This window comes from Sarcophilus harrisii, chromosome 3 (assembly GCF_902635505.1).
Source record: "Sarcophilus harrisii chromosome 3, mSarHar1.11, whole genome shotgun sequence".
NCBI classification, from domain to species: Eukaryota; Metazoa; Chordata; class Mammalia; order Dasyuromorphia; family Dasyuridae; genus Sarcophilus; species Sarcophilus harrisii.
Genome location: NC_045428.1, coordinates 239,556,634 through 239,578,155, shown reverse-complemented (window position 1 = coordinate 239,578,155; position 21,522 = coordinate 239,556,634). Strand labels below are relative to the sequence as shown.

At 32.7% G+C, this 21,522-nt stretch overlaps 1 protein-coding gene across 4 annotated transcripts in view; it reads right to left on the bottom strand.

The window, feature by feature from the left end:
- Window positions 1-1,424: 1,424 nt before the first annotated feature.
- Window positions 1,425-21,522, bottom strand: part of DYRK1A (dual specificity tyrosine phosphorylation regulated kinase 1A) — a 195,445-nt gene continuing 175,347 nt past the window's right edge. For all 4 annotated transcript variants that reach the window (XM_031959275.1, XM_031959274.1, XM_031959276.1 and 1 more), the window contains 5 exons: window positions 18,866-19,012; window positions 14,255-14,395; window positions 9,657-9,963; window positions 9,293-9,417; window positions 1,425-8,304 (listed from right to left, as the gene is read on the bottom strand). In XM_031959275.1, coding sequence (XP_031815135.1) covers window positions 7,684-8,304; window positions 9,293-9,417; window positions 9,657-9,963; window positions 14,255-14,395; window positions 18,866-19,012 — 1,341 coding nt within the window. In that variant the 3' untranslated portion in view covers window positions 1,425-7,683. The remainder of the gene's footprint in view (window positions 8,305-9,292; window positions 9,418-9,656; window positions 9,964-14,254; window positions 14,396-18,865; window positions 19,013-21,522) is intronic.

Genomic DNA, 21,522 nt, shown 5'->3' with positions numbered 1-21,522 from the left:
TCAGGAATGGCTTAAAAGAGATGTATGCTCAATAAAAATATTTGGCATTGTCTTAAGGGAGAGAGACAATAAGAGTGTTAATGAACAACACTGTTCTGGTTTAATCATGCTCCAGAACACTTAGAATCAATCTCTTGAAAGAGAACTGTAAATTAAATGTAACCATTCAGGTAACACTGAAAGAGCAGACAGTGGCTGTGTCCAGATTTCCTCATACATATTCTTAACTTACAATGCAATCTTCTCCCTATCCCTACCTCTTTACCAATCATTCTCCTTTCTAAATATGGTGTATCCCTCTGGAATTATATTCTAGACATTGATTGTATTCAACCAAATTCGAGTTATCTTTCATTTCAAATTTACCCACTGACATCACAATCTAATTCATCTTCTTTCTTACCCATACTTGGTGCATATGTACAAAGATATGTAAAGCTAGATGTTTTACTGATAGTTCTTTCCTTTATCTCCACGAATTTGGGGTGTCTCTAATGCTTTTATTACTACATTGAAAATACTCATATCTGTACCTATAAGCAGTTTTCTACTTTCAATTAAAGATTTTATTTACATGTACAAGGCTCCAAAAAAATATTTATCATCCCTTGTCAGGTATACTCCACATACCATTCTGCCAAGGAAGAATGACATGAGACATGAGTAGAGGAAAAGAATGCAAATCAAATCCAAATCTGTGAAGATGGAAATGGTGATATGGAAAAAATGGCTAAAAGTAAGTTTGTAATTAACTAGTTCTCAATATGCTTTTTGCAGAGGAAAGTGCTCTACATAGTTTAAGTTATTTTAAATTTGTCATTATACCTATTAATTTCCATTCTGAAATTGTTGGTTATAATGGGAGTGATGAGGCAAAGAAGAATTGGACAATAATTGCATATCCATTTAGCAAGACTGTTTACTCCAATTGAAGCATTAAATATTTTATGGATGAGCAGTAATAAATGATAGGTGAAGAATTAATACACATTCAAATCAAGAGGCTTACCAAATAACTTGAGTTCAATTTCACGAACATCATTCTCTTTTGGCTCTAAGCAACCACATATAGATCTACCCCAACATTTTAAAGGTTTACAATTCCATTGTTCATATTCTAATTCTAGAGCTGGTGAAAGGCTTCTGTCCTAGTCCCTTGGAAAGAAGCCCCAAACCAAGTCTCCATATTTCATGTCTGTGAAAATTGGGCAGATAGATAAATAAGGATAGAACTCAACTGATAGGGCTAAATGTGGAATACTTTCAAGATAAGCTTTAAAGGGTGTTGTAGTAGCACCTGGTCTCCAAATCTACCTCCTTCCATTCCTTTCCAAATCCCAAGATTTTAAAACACTTTTATTCCACTAACTTAAGGCTTTTTGTCCAAATTGTTTCCTTTAGAATATTTACATTTTAAGATGTTACTTCTGATTTTTTTTTTTTTTTTTTTGCTAGTGTCAATTAAATGCCACCATAATCTCCTTACTATCACTATCCCCAGGTTGTGGGAATGAAAACTGTCTGACAATAATAAATCCAGTTAATATTTTATACCAACACCAAATGTCACATGATGAGCTTTTAGCTATTCTGTAATATCCTTTTAAAACCCCAGTGATGTTCAAAATACTTGTATGATATCACATCCTATTAGATTGAATTCAATATGACACACTTATTGTTTACTTGCAACAGAGTAGAAAATAAAATAACATGTCACACCTAAAACTAACTTAAAACCATTTAATGGCTTATCAAAGCAATCCTTTCTGATAGCTATTTGTTGGGGACAAAAATAAGTCAGTCAAGAAAAACAAAGTTTGTAAAACACCAACATATCAAAAAAATTTAAAGCACTTAGGAAATTCTCATTCATCACCCTTTTAGGCACTGCATTTTTGAAAATATTCAAAATAGTTTTTCAAAATATTATTAGTTTAAGTCAAAAAGTAGTAGAAAGTTATCTATTCTTTGTTTGGACAAATCATTCCCAATACCAGTTCTACACTATTTCAAAGAATCAGAATATAATCCCAACACAACAAAATCTGTTCATGCTTTTAAAAATATTAACATTTCTTTCAAATTACAGGCAAACACAAATCTTTCAAAAATATATTCTTAAATTAAAAACATATTTTAAATCATCAAAGTTTCCATTTATTAGATTTAATATCTCCCTCCCCTTTCCTCCATTATTGAGTTGTTATTATTATTGGGTAAACTCTGAGAAGTGATTAACCAAATGTGCTTTCCCAACTGCAATTCACAATATGAGCTCTCCCCTTTGCCTAATCAAAAAATGTAATGTTTCTCACTAGTCAGGTTTTAATTGTAAGATGCATGTCCCGCTTAAGTTCAGCATACTTACCTTTGAACTAGAGAACCATTAACAAAAGATGTCTATTAGCCTTCCCAATTTTCACTACTAGGCGAGACTTTTGGTGATTCTCATTATATACCATTTTATTCTTTCTTTGGCTGTGTTATCTCCCACCTCTGCTGTACATTTCTGGTGAGAGAACCTTGGATTACAAAACGATTGATAAAGATTCAAACAAAAATCTAATATCCTAAGGGTCCCCCAATTTAAAAAATTTGAATTGAAAATAGCCAAATAGTCTGCAGTGTTTTGGGAACATGCAAAATGTACGTAAATATTTAAGTGATTTAACTTAAATGTGGCAATCTGGAAAATCCTATCAAGTATTATTTGGACAAATTTAATAATACTTGGTCATGCTAGGTATAAGAGACAGTTATAAACTTTGGTATAATCTTCACATGAAGAATGAATTCCTTTTATATCTGTAGAGATTGTTCCTTCTCCAGTTTTGTATTTTTTGTTCTTGTCATAACCCACCCACCATTTTCCAACAATATTATGTGATGTGCCACAAAATTTCCATCCTGATGGTTTGTTGTACAGAAGCCCCTCTGGATTTGGATCAGCCATCAAAAACTAAACTCGGTAGAAATAAAGGAGGCCTTTTATGTACCACTTCAGCTCCTCTGAAGTTTTCAAAAGTTCTGTGAATTAGATTGTCAACATCTGTCCTAGTGGGAAAATATCTGTCCCCAAATGTAAAAAAATGTGAGAAAATACAGTTCTTTGGGATAAAGAAGATAGTTTTCTGTTTAAAGAAATATTTTGTAACTCAATCATTTTCAAAGACAAAAATGGATCAAGCAAATCACTATTAACACAAATATGTCATTTCCAATGTTAAGGAAAAGCTCTATAAAATACTGCCCCCCCCCCTCCTCGATTCCAATGTGGAACATAAAGAGAAATCATACTTACCTTAATGATTCCTCTGAGAAAACAATCACATTCAATGCCTTAAATAAAAAATAGACCTCAAAATATGCCTAATGTGTTCAGTCACAAGACATTTTTTTTAGTGGACATATAAATTGAACTGCTCTTTCATCAAAAAGAATAACACACCATAAACACATGATATCTATGGTGGGTTTTCTATTTACTTGAACTTCTTTGTTATTTTGATTCCTATGTGGACCTGGTAGAGGCAGCATTGTGTAGTATAAAAGAGAATTGCCTTCAAAGTCAGGAAATCCTGGGATTGTGGGACATACTCGTTAAAAACTGCCTGAAAAGCAGGTGTTGCTTTTACTGAGAGAAGGACTTTACTCACCAAGAGGTGAGTAAATGAAATCACAGCTCTGGTCCAAATGTCACATTATATTGTATGTATATATGTATACATATAATACACAAATATAGAGTATTACATACATTTATAACTTAAATGGTAGAAAGGGCAATTTTATTGGAAAATGTTTTGATGAGTTTTTTTTTTTCATTTCAGCAAATGTAAAGTATCGGTTAACTATTTCCAGTGTTAAAACTTAAAGGAAGCAGAATTTTTTAATTCATTTGCCCCAAATCATATCCTAAGAGATGTCCCAAGGAGATTTTAATATACCATAATCTGTGCGTGCTATTTTATCTCAATAAAATATAATTTCTTTAAAATAAGTGTGAATGGTGTCCTCATCAGTAGTCAGTCGGCAATCTATAGTTTCCATCATAAAATTAGCAATGGAAATGCTCAATTCCATGATCTTAAATAGAGGCCAGGTAAAAGGAAAGGAGATAGAAAAAAATTGCCATCTACATTGAAGAGAACTTTTTCTTACTTTTGTTGATTTTTCTATAGGAGCGTTTACGCAAAAACAAAAAAAAAATTTTTTTAAACACCCATTTCCAACAATCCCCACCAAAACCTTGGTTACTTTCTAGGTGAAAATTATTTGTTTTTCCCTTAGTGACATAGGGATTATGGAAATAAAGAATACAATGGCAAGGATAAAGCTAATATTAATTTTGTACGTCAGAGAATTTTTACAATCCAATTGCTTTAAGAACTACTTTCCAATGCTCATTAAATAAACATAAATGTCAATTTCCAGAATTTTAGAAATCAGTTTTTTTTTTTAAATGCTACTGCCTACATAAAAGTCTTTTGTTACTTATAAACAAATATTTCAGGGAATTGCCTACATGTCTTACATAAGACTATCTTACCAATCTGCCTTTATCAGAAAAGGAAAAAAAAAAGACCAATTTTTTTCACATGACCAAAATTATTACTAAAGCTAATGTCTAAAAAAATATGGATGTCCTAGAAAAGGAAATATTTTCTGGCTATTTTAAAAGTAATATGCTTAAATTACTCTGAAACACATTAAGAAATGTGCGCCTAAAATTTCACAGTCAATTTGGGAAAGTAACCAGAAAATTTAAATAATAATTTTTTCAAATAGTTCAAACTACAAAAATAATCATCTAATCTTTACACCTGAATAAAAACTTAGAAATCAGAAGACTAGTGTATTAAGCTTTAAAAAAAAAAAAAAAAAACTCAAAATGATCTGTTAAACCTCCAACTTTTACTTTCAGAATTTTTTGAAGCCTATGTCAATGTAACTAATATTTTTACATATTTGACTAAAGTTATACCCAGTATACCTACCAGACCATTACCTGGACCAGGGTAATTGCATAGGAAGATTTTTACTATATTTACATTTTTTTTAAATTAAAAAAAAAAGTATAGTAAAGAGTCTGAGGACAAATTATTCAACTGTTTATCATACATAAGACTGCATGACTATAATACAAAGGGCGTTTCTTTTTTCATTTAACGTTACAATATACACAGCAAGTCTGGACTAGATCTTACAATCTGAACACAGGTATTTAACCTTTTCCATGCTGTTTATGTTTACAATGCACATTAGTCCTGTAACCAAACTGTGTAGTAAAGCACACAAAACTGGACTGTAACATAACACAGTATGCAGAAGCATTGGATTTTATGGTTTTTATGTAAATATTGGTTTCAAAACTGCTTTAATTTTTGGTGCTTCCTAAGATGTGGCAACCAGCACAGAAAAAAAAAAAAAATGACCTGACCCATAAAATATCTTAACTTTATATACCAAGACAGCAGTAACTATTGGATTCTTTTTTTTTAAATATTGCTATACTCAAGATGACAACCTTTCATTCATTGTAAACTTCTGTGAACTGTTGAGTTCAAAAATTGTCACCCACAGGCTTGATATTTTAATACAAAATAAATAAGGATCCTTCAATTAAAAAAAAGTTATAAAACTGATATTTCCAAGTGTCCATTCACATTTACACATATTGGGCCTCCTCTTTTCAAGGTCTTATATATAAAAACCTGTTTTGTTCAGAAAAAAAATTGACCATGTCAGCCACATGGAAACGACTGATAAAAAGTATATGCTGTTCTGCTAAGTTATTTTTAACAGGGTTTATTGGCAGAGGTAGATTACTGCTTCTTTTCTAGGCTTTTTTTTTTTTTAATCCTGGACAAATAAATAATCTATCTTCATTCTCACAACTCGACCACTCAGAAATATTGGTCAATTTTAAGTGGGAACACAAATTTAGCAACTGCCAGACTGTGTTACATTAAGGCAGCATAACCTCAAACTAGGCACCTGTTAAATACAGCCTGTTAACTTCAGGACATACATGAGCTTTTTGCTTCACTCATCGTAACACTTTGGGACCTGTTGGTGCAATCAAGGTCTTACTTTCAAGTTTACAAGAATGTTAATCAGGAATACAAGAAACTACTGCTGGTTTCATAGCTTCTAGATCTTGTGTCCCTTTTCCCTTCAGAAGCCTGAAGACATTTATAATGTTAACAGATGTTATAGTCTTGAATTAGATGTCAATCTATTATGTTCAGTACACAGATCGTTATAAATGTATTGGCTATGAATTCAACAACAGTTCCAGTTTTGTTTAAGCAATAGTACAGCCATAATTTTCAACTGACATTTAAAAATGGTCTAGTTACACCTTGTGTCAAAGTGCAGAACTGCTACATTATTGGTTACAGACATCTATGTGCTATAAAAACAGCTTTGGTACAATAAATTATCAAAAAAAGAAAATAAATTTTTGTAAAATTCACAGCATAATTGTGAGGCAAAAAAAGCAGTCACATAAAATTCTGCATTTTTTAAAATGTTCAGGATGAACAGAAGACATCTTTGTGCAGAAGTAATGGTGGAGATACCACGTGCCGAGAAAAAGCAAAAGAAAAAGTAAAAAGCAGGAAGGGACACAGCTGTAGCTATTTCCATCAAACGCAAACCACTACTTCTGTGACCTTCAACCAATAAGGAAGTCAACTTTATGACACAAAGTGACCTTGCAATACCTTACAATTAGTGGGTCACAAAAGTCTATTTTAAAAGAAAGGCCTCTTGAATTACCCATTCTCTGTGTTTTCAGCATTAAGGACTGTCTGCAAAAGCATGTCCAATAGTGATTGCATTTGAAATGGTAGGCTCTTCTAACTTAGAGTCCAAATCCATAAGGCCAAAGGTTATCCCAAAGACCACCAATTAGACCTCCCCAGGACTGGCCAAAACTGACCCGTTGATTGCTTCTCAGTGCACCTTAGTTATGAGGCCAGCCATGTTCCAAATACTATCTGACTCTGGTCTATAAAATGAGACACAGAATCCCATTATAATTGCTGCTTTGATCCTCAGTAGGTTCAGAAAAGGAGAATTCTGATCACCGCCACTTAGCATGCTTAATGTGCCTAAAAAACTCCAATACAACTGTCCCTTTGTAGAGCTGAATATATTTTGTGTAATCTGAAGGTCCCTCTTCCTTACAGTACTGCATATCTGTGCCCATGTGTGTTTGGAGGTTTAAAAAACCCAAATAACCCCACCCCCCACCCAAAAAAACCCTCATGGGGCCCTTTTTGTAAATTATATGCAGTGACTTTTTATTTTAAAATTAGTTGGCAAATGACTAAGACCAACATCTGAACATTAACTTTTGTAGAATAGAAAGACAAAAACACTATGATTGAGATGTGGCAAGTTAAAATGGGGGAGGCAAAAGATGAGGTAACACCTCTGAGATATCCATTAAGATGGGTTTAGACATGGCTCTTTTAAAAAAAAAAAAAAAAAAAAAAAAACACTTCACTGTCCCTTTGCAATCTTTTCAAGTTTAAAAAAATAGTCAGCTTTGCCCTCTTGTAGCGGTTCAGTGTGTTAAACTCCTTCTGATTCAAGCAGCTTTGCACTTGTTTTTGGAAAAAAACACCACTTCTATAAAAACACACAAGAAACAAACAAGTTTCAATTTAGTCACGAGCTAGCCACAGGACTTTGTTGAACACAAACTCCCGTCATAGGAGATTCTTCTCTATCAATTCCTTGCCTCATAGCCAGATGTCCTTCAGTCATGTAATGTGTAGGACCTGTATTGGCAGAAAATTGGTATGCTGGATGTCCAGTTATACCAGTCTCCTGGCGGGGATTGGAGTAGACTGTTAAATTAACATCCATGGCTCCATTCTGTCCAAAGTCCAAGGTATTAGCAACCACTGGGCGATTCTGGTAGGCTTGATTACCTTGGTTACCAGTAGAGGAGGAAGATGTAGAGGAAGAAGTAGTTGAGGAAGACAGGGATGTCATGGAGTGGTGACTATGGCCAACTTCCATAGAATCTTGGGTGGAGGAGCTGTTTGTTGGAGAATTGTAGACCCTTGGCCTGGTCCGGTTACCCAAGGCTTGTTGTCCATGATGATGGTGATGGTGGTGGTGGTGGTGATGATGATGGGAGCTGTTTCCATGATGATGATGTAATGCATTCTGTTGAGGGGCTACATGGAACGCTGTTTCTTGAACTGGATGAGTTTCAACAGTGACTTGTGTAGGCGCTTCAGTGCCTGACCAACCAAGAGGAGCTGGAAATTGCTGGCGCACCTGTGAAAATTAACACAGAGATCTATATTTCACCTCTAATTCAACAGCAACAACACTACTATATTAAGCAAGTTTAGAGCAGGGAAAAATGAAGGAATTTGGTAGTTTTATCACACAAATTTTAAGTCTATAAACAGAAAAATATATAACATATACAATACATATATAATTCATAAATATGATCCAATTATCTCCCCCATCAATAAAGACATTACCTTTTTAACTAATTACAGAAGTCATAGATTAAAACAGGAACTAATCTATTAATCGTTTTCAAATTGTTTAGGCAGACTTAAAGTATGAAATATTAATCTCTAGTGAAAATAACTTTATTTTTGGTAAATACACAGTAATTTTGGTGGAACAGGGATAAATAAACTGATTTAATTATAGACTACTAAAGGCATATTTAATTTGCCAAATAATAAACCAGAAACTCTATAATGTCACAATGAACTGTTAAAAAATGGAAAAAACTCTATCTAATTTTCAATTTCTAAATGAAAAAACTAAAGCAAAGAAAGGAAAACTGACTTTTCCAAAGTGGTAGATCTTAAACCTAAATCTTCTGCTTCTAGTCTGCCAAATATTCTACCAGAACAGAAAATATATTGTAATGAAAATCAAATAATGTTCCTTTATGTCACAATTAGCTGAGTAAGGTAAAAGATAACTTGGAACCAATTTATTAAAAAAAAAAAAAAAAATTAGAAGCTGACAGAAAATATCTTAAAGGCATCAGGTCCTGAATGTCTTCAAATATTACATCAAGTGGTGTTCTTTGCAAAGTATAGAATGCACTGATCAACTACAAATAGATCCAATGACATGGTAAAATCAATAGATGGTATTATAGCCAGATTTTAGTGTAATCATTTTGATCTTTAAATAGTCATCTAATATTATCAATATGATACATCCTAAGAGCTACTGAAGTAATTAGTATATTCTTTCATTCCTTAACAGGTATTTTTTTTTAAGAGTATACCTGAGGACTGTGTGTTTCACAATCCATTGCTTGGACAGCAGCTGTAAAGTGACCACCACTATGTCGATGCTGATGTGTTGGATCTGACCGAGCCCTTCCACTGTTGCTTGTCCCTGAAGATCCACCTTAAAGAATCAAAATACAATACAAGTCTCCTTTTGTAAAAATCAAATTCTAAAACTTACACTAAATATGACACACCTTGAAATGGTCTAGCTAAAACAATACCTTGTCATCAGTCAATCAATAAGTTCAAGTAATTTTGTCCAAAACTTTAAAATGTGGAATTTTGCCATTTTAAAAATAAGGTAAGCAGTAATATCAAAACGAACAAAAAATTTCAAGACTGTAACCAAACATTTACCTGAGCTTGAAGATGTACTAGAGGTGGTTCCTGAAGACTGTGACTGCTCCATAGCAGGACTTGTAGAGACACTGTTACTTGTATTTGTACCTTCATCTGCTGTTTTCTTAAAAAAGCTATGCTGCAGGGCATAATATGGTTGAATTCTAGTCTTAGGGTCATAATCGAGCATCCTTAAGATGAGGTCTTTGAACTTCAAGTAGTCCGCTACAGTATGTCCAGATTCCCCAGCACGACGTCCCCCAGGTCCTCCTGTTTCTACTCCAAGAATATTATGAAGTTTGCGGGTTCCTGGTGGTTTATACTCCTATAAAAAGTGAAGGGAAAAAAATGTGTTCTTCAAATTTGAAAGAAAATCTAATCAAACAGTAAATTAAATTAAAATGCAATATTTATACTTTTATTCAAAATATAACAATATGCTGAAACATCTTTATATATTAAAACAAACATTATTTATATATATAAAGTTCAAGAAATTTTGATTATGACATATTGCTACAATGTGATGGGCACCATACTCAAAGCACAAAAGTACTAAGTCCTGAAATTACCCTAAACCTCAAAAAAGGCAACTGGCATTGTGACTTAAAAATTTTTACTAATTTAATGAGGAAATGAAACATTTTAAATTATTTTTATTTTAAAACATCTTCATATTTAATAGTGATTTTCCTTAGGCAGAAATTACTCAAAGTCTAAGTTCCCAAGACAATGCTATGAATAATGGTTCCATTTTTAGGAATGTCAAATTTAATTCCTTTCAATAAACATTTATTAAGTTCCTACCACATTCCAGGAATTGTGCTAATGACTAGAGATATAAAGTAAAAGATGAAAAAGATCCTGCCTTTAAGAAGCTTATCTTCCACTAGGGAAGAAAGGAAACAACTTATCTATATGGATAAATAAATGAAGACTGTATACAATGTAAAATACACAGAAATTTTGGTGGAATAGAGATAATAAAGAAAATCGGAAAGGGCTTCTTAACAAAGATAGTAACTAAGCTGAATTTAGAGTGGACTAAGATTCCAGGTAGAGAACAACTTGTACAAAAGCTAGGAGTCTGTCAATATACATTTAGACTAAGGGCCTACTATGTGACAATAATTATGCTAAACACAGGAGATTAAAAAAAAAAAAAAAAAAAAAAAAAAAAAAAAAAGACAAAAAGCAGTCCCCATGCTTAAGGAGTTCAGAGTCTAATAAGTTTGGGAGGTGAGAGACATTAATGAGGTAAGGAATAGCAATCTGACTGGAACAAAGAATGAAACTGCAACATGAAATTCTATAAAGATTGTGTAAAATGTTAAATGTCCAACATATTAAGTGCGTATTGTACTTAGGGGCAACGAAGAACTACTGACGTTTTTTAGAGCAAGGGAGTGGCATGATCAAAGCTTTGGACCTTAGACACATCAAAGGATCATCAAAATAGAACTGGGAAATCAGAGGTATTTTAATCAAATTTCTTCAACATACAGATGAAGAAACTGAGGCCAGGGAAGATTAAATGGTTAAATCAAGGTCACACAATATTGTATCAATTCTAAGATTTCAACCCAGTTTTTCCAATGCCAATTTACTGTTCCTTTCCCTGTATAATATGGCTGCTGCAGGACAATGAAGGGGTAAGAGATGATTAGGGCACAAACGAAGGTGGTTTTAGTGTGACTGTCAAGAAGAAAGTGTGAAACATACAACAGAGGCAGAATCAATAGGACTTGGCAATGAGTGAGGAAATGAGTGAGAACGAAGGGTGAAAGATATCTCTGATGTTCAGACCCCAGGTAAATGGAAAACAGTGGTACCTTTGACAAAAAGAGGTAAATTTGCGTATGTTGGGAGAAGCAAAAGAGAGGGATAGAAATTACATTTTGGACATGTTGAATCTGGAATATCTTGAAACCATAGAACTGTCCAGAAGGCAGTTGGTGACATAGAACCAGAATTCAGGAGAAAGATGAGAGTTGCTTTAAAGTGTATTTGGTAACCCACTGCATAGAGATCGTAAAGAAACATTATGAAATCACAAAGAAAAAAAGGTGAAAAAAAAGAGTCTAGGGCAGGACCCTGGAATAAAGCCAAACACAAGGAATAAAATATGGGTGATGATTGAGCAGAGAACTGAGAAGAAATAGGCCACCAGCAGGTATGAAGAGAATGAGAGAGATCAGTCATAAAACTCAGCAAAGGCAGTAATCGATTATAAAGGAGTAATAAAATAATAATAATACAAAAAGCTGCAGAGAAGTCAAGAAGAGTATGGTAAAATATAATTGGTTCTTTTTAACAACGAGGTGATTGAATGTGGCTCACAACATAGTATTTTCACCTTTTTTGTTGTTTTTTGCTTTCTTTCTTTTTTTTTTTTGTTTTCTCATTTTTTCCCCCTTTTTGATTTGATTTTTCTTGTGCGGCATAAATGCGGAAATATGTTTAGAAGAACTGCATGTTTAAAATCTATTGAATTATTTGATGTCTAGAGGAGGGGACTAGGAGGAAGGAAGGGAGAAAAATTTGGAACATAAGTTTTTGCAAAGGAAATTGTTGAAAACTGTCTTTATATATTTTGAAAATAAGAAACTATCATTACTTTTTTTTCTTTTTTAAAGAGTATAGTATACTTAGATTAAAGAGATTATTGCTAACTTTGAACAAAACAATTTAGGTCATGAGGTAGGAAAACATTATCCGCATATAAAACAAGGAAAAATGTTAAAGAGTAAATGATTATATTCAAAGAAATACAATGATAGTCTATCACAGTTTGCCACATTTCTGAGTTGAACCCTGGATAATTTTTATATCTTGTTAAAAAAAAAAAAAACTTAACCTTTTTTGCATCTGTTTTAAGGGTTATAGTACTTTAAACTTTCTAAATTACTAAAATAGCCAAGAGCTAATGGAAACTTGTTACAGAACAAGTTCATTAACTCAGAAGTTTTATATGCAAATTAAGTTTCAGATTCAAAGAGGAGAGGACTTTCTCTTCTCATAAAGTCAAAGAGATGGAAGAAGGAAGTGGACTTGGTGGAGGTGATAACCCTAGGCATAATTAGGGAGAACCTTAATTATAGTCAAAAAGAGACTAGTGGCTAAGAAAACGCTGAAGGAATAAAACAAAACAAAATTCAACTGAAGAAAAGCAAAAACCTGACTCAAGAACCAGACTTTAAAAGTCCACAAAAGTAAAGCATTTTACATTCGGTACTTAAGGCATAATGGACTTTAGTAATCAAAGTTCAAAGTGCTGAAAAACTATAAAGTTTTAAGAAAAAAGTATACATTTGTTTCATACAATATTTAGTAAAAATTGTCCCTCTTGACTACCAATACCTAGTGAAATCATACTCAGAATGGAGTAGGGTAGTAAGTAATAAGGAAGCAGAAACAAACCCTAAATGTTTAAAGTTCCCTGTTCTCTCTTCCCCCAAAGGTCCTGAGTGACAGATTTGTGACATCTTTTTTTACATATCTCCAAAAGAACAAAGGAAAATTAGAAACTAGTCAAAAGGAGGCAGCTAGATAGTGCAATGGATAAAACACTGGCCCTGGAGTCAGGAGGTCCTGAATTCATATCTGACCTCAAACACTTAACAGATGATCCTAGTTGTGTGACCCTGGGCCAAAAAAAAACAAAAAACAAAAATAAAAATAAAAAAATAAACAATAGATTAAATAATATTTAACATCTACTGGTCATCCTGCCATCTGGGGGAGGGGGTGGGGGGTAAGAGGTGAAAAATTGGAACAAGAGGTTTGGCAATTGTTAATGCTGTAAAGTTACCCACACATATAACCTGTAAATAAAAGGCTATTAAATAAAAAAAAAAAAGAAAAAAGAAAACATAAAAAAATAAAAATTAAAAATAATTTTAAAATAATTTTAAAAAAAGAATAGATTAAATAAAAGCAAATAAATAAAAAAAAACTAGTCAGTAAAACAAACATAAGAAACAGATAAATCAAGGAAAAGTATGAATAACGAGTTTCATTTCAACATACTTTTATTAAGTGAAAGACACTAGGCAAGAAACTAAAGATATAAAGATGAAAACTCATAATCCCAAATTGTCAAAGGGTTTACAATTTATTGGAAGAATGGAGAGAAAAACACCTTCACAAATAAGACAAGTATTATACAAATCAGAATATGGCAAGATCATAGAAAAAATGTAAAAAGAAAAACTAAACCTAAAGAATTTCACTTTTAGGTGAGACATCAGAGAAGGCTTCATGCACTGAAATAAAACTCAGAGGCTTAGACAATGGCAATAAGAGCTTTGAGATGATGATGATAATGATAACATCAACAATTTTAGAGAAAGAGTGCTAAAATTTTAGTCATAAGTGAATCCTAAGCATTAATCAAATACCTTTAAAAAGTATAAAATATTGACAAAACAATTATATTTACTTTTAACAATATACATACCTGTGTGTGTGTGTGTGTATTATGTTGTATGCATTACAAGCAAAGGATTAACAAAGAAACCAATTCTTATAAATGGTGAAGTACTAAAAGGTAATATGAATGAAAATAATATTTTGAAGGACATGCAAGTAAGAAATGATCTGTTATAATCTTTTACCCTTTTTCCATCTTTGGTCTTCTTTAAGTTCCAAGTGCCATCTGGCAACTTCTCAAAGAACTTTCTTGCTTTGGGTGCTTGGTCAAGAATATGTGCAGGTGCTATTCCTAGAACTTCCACTATTTTATTCATCTGATCCACCTGTGTAAAATGACAATAATCAAGTCAGAAACATGCTTTCTACTGTATATTATACCATCATTTCTGTTCATTACTACTACTAAAAAAAGGTTAATGAAAACTTTTTGACTATTTCAATAAAGGTCTTGAAATATAGGTAATGATTTATCAGTCATATTGCAGAGATTCATGCTCAAAATAGGACTTACACTATAAGATTTGAGTAATTCTTCATTTCTTAAGTATTATATCCACAGTGCTTTACATGGATAAACTATTTGAAAGAAAATTTATTTAAGTAAACAGTTGTCTAGAGTGGAACTGTATAATGCAGTGGCTAGAGAGAAGGCATTGGAGTCCCAACCTAAGTCAAAATCAGATTCCAATCCTTTCTCTGATAATGTATTTATCAAAGTAAAGAGGAAGAAGTAACAGCCACAAAGTAACTTTAAAAATAGACTCACAAAGAAAGAAAAAATATTTTATCACTAAGTAGAAGAGGGCAAAAGGGAAATAAGAAATGAAGATAAAATAAAAAGAAATAAATGAAAATAAAAAGCTATTTCCTAAATGATGGATTGCACCTCTCAGGAGACCAGCGTTTGTAAGCAGTATTCCAACTAACTAGCAATGTTCTTTCCTCAAGTAACTAAAAACTCCAAAGTCATTAGTTTCCCCCATCTATCGAATAATAGTATTGGTTTAGAGATTACTTTCCTCTTTATGAGGTAAGGTTAATTCCAAATAATTCAGGTTGTATGTATTATTCCTGCTAGTTCTAAATACTTCAGTTCTTCAAAGGATCTATGATTTTATCAATATGAGTATTCTTTCTACCAATACGAATTGTAGCCTACCTACATAATTTCATTCTATAAGGTTCAAATACATATTCTCCAAAGAAGGTTTTTAAGGTATTTTAACAATTCATGGATACCAGCATATTACTGAGGTTTATTCATGCTTGGCACATAGTATATATTTAATATTACTGATTGATACCTTATTATAACTTGACATGTCCACAACTCCTTTTCTTATCAAATATTTTTGTAATATATTTTACTTAAGACTTGTTAAAAAGGCATTATAATTAGAATGTGCTATACTCTACTTATCCTTGCCAAGAGGCTTTTAATCAGTTTGGGTCAACTGTGTGTTTTTTTTTAATTCTTCAGAAAATATGATCTTATCACAATTCATAGCAAATTAATATGATCAGGAGAATATCAGTAATAATAAGTATTATCAGTAGTAGCAGCAGTAGTAGCAACACTTAGTCCCAATTCCATCTGTACTATCAAAAAGATGAAGGTGAGATAATGGTAACATTAATGGTAATAATTATGACAAGAAAAATAATCATTATTGAAATTTGCACCCAAAAATGCTTTTTTTGAAGTCTACAGAGGTTGAATTTTTATCCTAATACTTATTCAATTAAAAAAGCACTTATTTTATCCATCTGTTCCAATAGCATATGTGATAAACACTAAATATAAATAATAATATCAGGATAGTGACTTGTCTCAGGATCATCTTTATCTGAACCACACTGAAAAACATGGGAATTTAGATGATGATGATGATGAAGCAGTAGCAGCAGAAGTAAAAAGAAGCAGAAGAAAAAGCAGAAACAGAAGCAGCAGCAGCAGAACCAGCAAGCGGCAGCGGCGGCAGTAGTAGTAGTAGTAGTAGTAGTAGTAGTAGTAGTAGTAGTAGTAGTAGTAGTAGTGGTGGTGGTGGTGGTAGTAGTAGTAGGATAATGATGGGTTGTGGCACAGGGAACATTTTGGGATTTTTGAAAATGCCACACAACTACCAAAATATCATCTAGTACAATCCTTTTCTCCTATTTAACTACAGATTTATATTATTGGTTATCTACTGCCTATAAAGTACTAAATGCCCAACTACCAAATGGCATATCATAGTCTGAACAATAAGCATATTTCATATATTTAGTTCTTTTGGGGGGATATTAGTTCAGGTTTTTTTTTTTTGATAGTTACAACATCCATGAAAGGACTTTGTAGTATTCTGGGGCTTAATGTAGATGGAATTGCATTATGCACAAAAAAAAGTACTAGCAGACATCATATGTGGGAAATCTCTCTTCCATTTTTACTGTATAGGAAATGCTCCATAATGGTAAATATTTTTGATAAGCATATATATACACACATCTGATTAATGTTGCCAATCAGAGGATTAGTGAAAAAGTTACTTCTGAGGTTGGAATATATCAAATATTATATTTTCTTAACATAGTCATGGGAACAATTTCTTCAAGGCTTTTCTTCTTTTTTAAATTCTTCTTTCTTCATCACTCAATAGATTTAATTATCAATCTCTATGCTGATCATCTTTATATCTACCTAATTCAGCCCTATTATCTTCTGCTGACCTTCAGTCTCCAACAATCTATTAGACATTATCAAACTAGATATCCTGTAGACATCAAATTCAACATGTCTAGAACTAAACTCATTATATTTCCTCAAAAAACTTTCCTTCTTTCAAACTTCCCTGTTACTGTTGGAAGCACCATCATTTAGTACTTCAGGCTTACAATCTATTTGTCATCTTTCAAAGCCTTACTCTGATACCCTCCTCCCCTCCCCCAATATTCAATCTGTTCCCAAGGTTCACAGATTTTTATCTTCATACTATCTGTCAAATATAAATCTACTCCTGCCTCTCAATGTGCCATCCTAGTGTAGAGTCCTTATCTCCTCACTTTTGCCCTCTGGGTGGTCTCCCTATCATAAGTCTCTTCCCCATTCAACATACATTAAAATACATCAGTCATCGTACATTATAATAAAATAAATGAGGCAGGGGTTAAGTCACTTGCACAGGATCACACAGCTAATAAGGGTCTAAAGCTGGATCTGAACTCATGTCTTCTTGACACCAGGCCCAGGACTCTATTTACTATGTCGTCCTAACAGCCATCTTGCTTACCTAACCCTTAATCACTGAATGAGCAGTTACCTCAGTCTAACTGAGATCTGTTGAAGGCCTTAGCTTAAAAAGTCCAAAGTCTCCTACTGCACCCAAGGCCATCTCCAGTCATCCTGATCTCTATCTGGTCACTGGACCCATCTGATTCTGAAGGAAAAAGTGAGGCAGGTGAAATTGCAGAGCCCTCCTGCGCTCAAATTCAAATTACTTGCATGCCATGACATCACTAGCCTGACATCATGGTGATCTCTTAGAAGGAAGAACAAACAATAATCATCATCCACTGATATGGAAGTTATTTTCCTAAAGTGCCAGTCCAATCATGTCATCTCTCTATTTAATATTTCACTAGCTCCCTATCAACTTCTAATATCAAATAAAAATACCTGTTTGCTATTCTAATAGGGTTTCAAGCCCAACCTTCCCCCCCCCAAAAAAAAATCTGAGATCCAGTGCTACTGGCACACCTCCTTGTTATTCCTTAACAAGACAGTCAATCTCCTGACTCATGAATTTCCATTTGCTGTCTTTTATGCATATGATGCTGCTCTTCCCTCTTCTTGAACCTGCCTCCTGAATTAGAGGCAAGTTCCAGCTAAAATGCCATTTCTACAAGAAATACTTCCAAATCCACTTAATTCTAATGCCTGCCTTCTGTTTATTTCCTATTTGTATGTGTATTTTTTTTTTTTTGTACAAAATTGCTTGCATTTTGCCTCCCCTGTTGAATTGTACGGATTCCTACAGTCCTATCCTATTAGGGGCTGTCTTTTGGTGCTTAATAAGTGCTCGTTGACTTAATCTGTTGACTTGGTTTAGAGATTAGAATCTCATCAAGTTCTTTACAAAATTTCTCTATTAAAGTTTTCATCATCTGTAAAGTTATAAAATACAATTATTTTCAAGATGACATTTTATTTATGTTCATCATAAATAATGAAAGGCAAAATGTTCCAGTGTCCAATAAAATAACATTGCCAATTCTATCAACTCTTTGACTTAACTCTATAAGGAGAACCTATATGCTATCCTTACATTCTGATGCAATATCCTTAAATACCAAGAATATCAATATCAAAAAGAGTTATATTTACCAATATTATGACAATGTATTTATTTGGGCAAGAATCCAAAATGGTAAAGTACTTATCCATTCTTAAATATTATTCAAAATTCACAACCTCATCTCTTGTAATCTTCACTCAAATTCTTTATCATGATGTCAAGTTCTAAAATTAATAAAGCAATACTTCTTCAAACTAAATTGATTGCTTCAGTCACTATTTCACCAACCAATTTCAATATACATTTTCATATTTAACAATTCTGAACTCATTGTTGTGTGGCAATGATAACATAAAATTAAACAAAGGAAAACACAAAAGGATCTATTTTAAAATTATGTCATTTAGTTAAGCAACCAACAAGTCATGAAATATGTGATTAAGCAATTTAATATATTCTTCTCTGGAGGGCAAAAAAAAAGTCCTAATGATAACAGGGAAAAAAAAATCAATTACATACCTCATTGGCTCCACTGAAAAGAGGTTCTCCAGTGTGCATTTCAACTAAAATACACCCAAGGGACCACATGTCAATAGCAAGATCATAAGGCATTCCCAGTAGTACCTCTGGAGAGCGATAAAAGCGACTCTGGATATACTGGTATATCTGAAAAATTTTTTTAAAAGTTTCAAGGAATTTTTAGTTTCTTAACCTGTATCAATTTTAAGCAATAAATGAACTACTAGAAGCACTGAATAATGTTAAAGGTAAGTATAACAGATTAAAAAAACCCTCTACAACAATACTATATGATGATCAATTCTAATGGACGTGGCCCTCAACAATGAAATGAACCAAATCAGTTCCAAAAGAGCAGTAATGAATTAAACCAGCTACTCCCAGAAAGAACCCTGAGAGATGACTATGAACCACAACATAGAATTCCCAATCCTTATATTTTTGTCCGCCTGCATTTGTGATTTCCTTCACAGGCTAATTGTACACTATTTCAAAGTCTGATTCTTTTGTACAGCAAAATAACTGTATGGACATGTATACATATATTGTATTTAACTTATACTTTAACATATTTAACCTATATTGGTCAACCTGCCATCTGGGGGAGGGAGTGGGGGAAAGGAGGGGAAAAGTTGGAACAAAAGGTTTTGCAACTGTCAATGCTGAAAAATTACCCATGCATATATCATGCAAATAAAAAGCTATAATAAAAAAAGAAAGAAAAAACACCTCTAATAGGCTCTATTTATAGTTATGTTTTAAAGAATTTTTTAAAATTAGTTTTGATGTTTAAAATTTTTATTTATACTATGTTTGTATATAAACAACATTTCTCAATATAGTCTTTCCTTCCTGGAAAATCATTTCATGTAACTATACACACACACACACACACACACACACAGTACAGTTTAGAAAATTAATATACTGAAAAAGTGAAACATTATTTGCAGTACTTTAAACCCAAGATTTCCTAAATCTGCAATGGAGGGAGGTATTGAAGAAAAATCATTAAAAGACTTTATACATGATTACAAGAGTTACAACAGCATAAGTATTAAAAATAAACGCATTTTTATTTATTCATATAACACTTGTTCACCAAGGCAAAATATTTTAAAATAAACTACTAACCTATAAAAGAACCTGGTACTTATGAGCTGAATTAATTAGTAACTATGGGAACTGCTTGCTTAATTTTTACAGAACAAAAATTATTTAAATATTTTAGGATATAATGTCAAACAGATGGCTATCAATATAATTGAAATCTAATGAATCCTTTTCTGAATTAGCTTTATAAAAGTTCAAAAATAAGGTTTTTTATTACTATTGTATAAACAAATATTTTTAAAGCTGAACTTTTCAAAAAATTTTAAAATTACCAATACATGCAGTTTCCACACATACACACAGGCAATTAGGGATAAATGACTTGCCTCAGCTCACACAACTAGGAAGAGTTAAGTCTCTGAGGCTAGATTTGAACTCAGATCCTCCTGACTTCAGGGCTGATATTCTATGCACTGTACCATTTAGCTATCTCATACATATAGTTTTTATTTTTTTTTTAATACTTTCTTTTCTTTTTTAAAAGAAGCTTTTTAGATACAAAACATATATATGGGTAATTTTTCAACACCGACCCTTGCAAAAACTTCTGTTTCAACTTTACCCCTCTTTCCCTCCATCCCTAGATACAGGTAGTCCCATACAATACATGTAGTTTTTAACAAAAGGAGTTCAAACACAACTTTGAACATATTTAATCTTCATTTGCCTTTTATTATAAAAATTAGATTTAATGGCTGGAGTTCATTTCATACCAGTAAAGACAAACCATTTCCTAAAAATATAGCATTCTAATTACCTTATACTTCATTCAGCTTCTAAAAATGGTGTTAATTATTGTGGTTCACATTAGAACTATAACAAAACCACCACAGACCCCATTTTTAGGCCTTCATTAATCATTACATGAAATATGTTCCACAGCAAAGTATTTAACTTCCTTTTTCTCTTTTCCTTCTAGAAAAACTACATAGAACCAGAATCATTTTAGCACTAGAATCTCAAAAACCTCCTTTAATTAAACATTAAGAGTAAGAGGCATTTATAAAGTAGTGTTGTTTTTTTTGTAGCTGCTTTCAGTTCAGGTGACAAGGCAAATGTTTGGAGAGAGATGAGACAATATTTAGCTATTTTATAAATACTTTATTAATTCACTTAACATCTATGCTAAGTATATGTACATGTGCAATTGACACTATTTTCTTCTTTGTACTTGTACCCTCAAGATCCACATGGCTGGTGCTTAATAAATACTTGACATTGTGGGAAATGAAATGGAATTAAAATATTAGAGAAAATGGCTTTAAATCCTAACTCTTCATAAAAGTTCCCTAGATTCAGTCCTTCAAACTAATATGACATCCAAATTCATATAACTACCTCAGTTTAAACTGGTTTCACATGTAAGAGCCTATTAGTGATCCCTTGCAGGATGGATTGCTTTTTTGGACACCAATATTTCCTTCCTTGTTGTTTCCTACTTTTTCTAATCAGGTTTTCTTCCTCTGAACATTTTCTTGCCATCTGTTCAAGAACTGTACTTCTCAGATATCTTGATTCCCATTGGGCTCTGGGACTTCTGATCT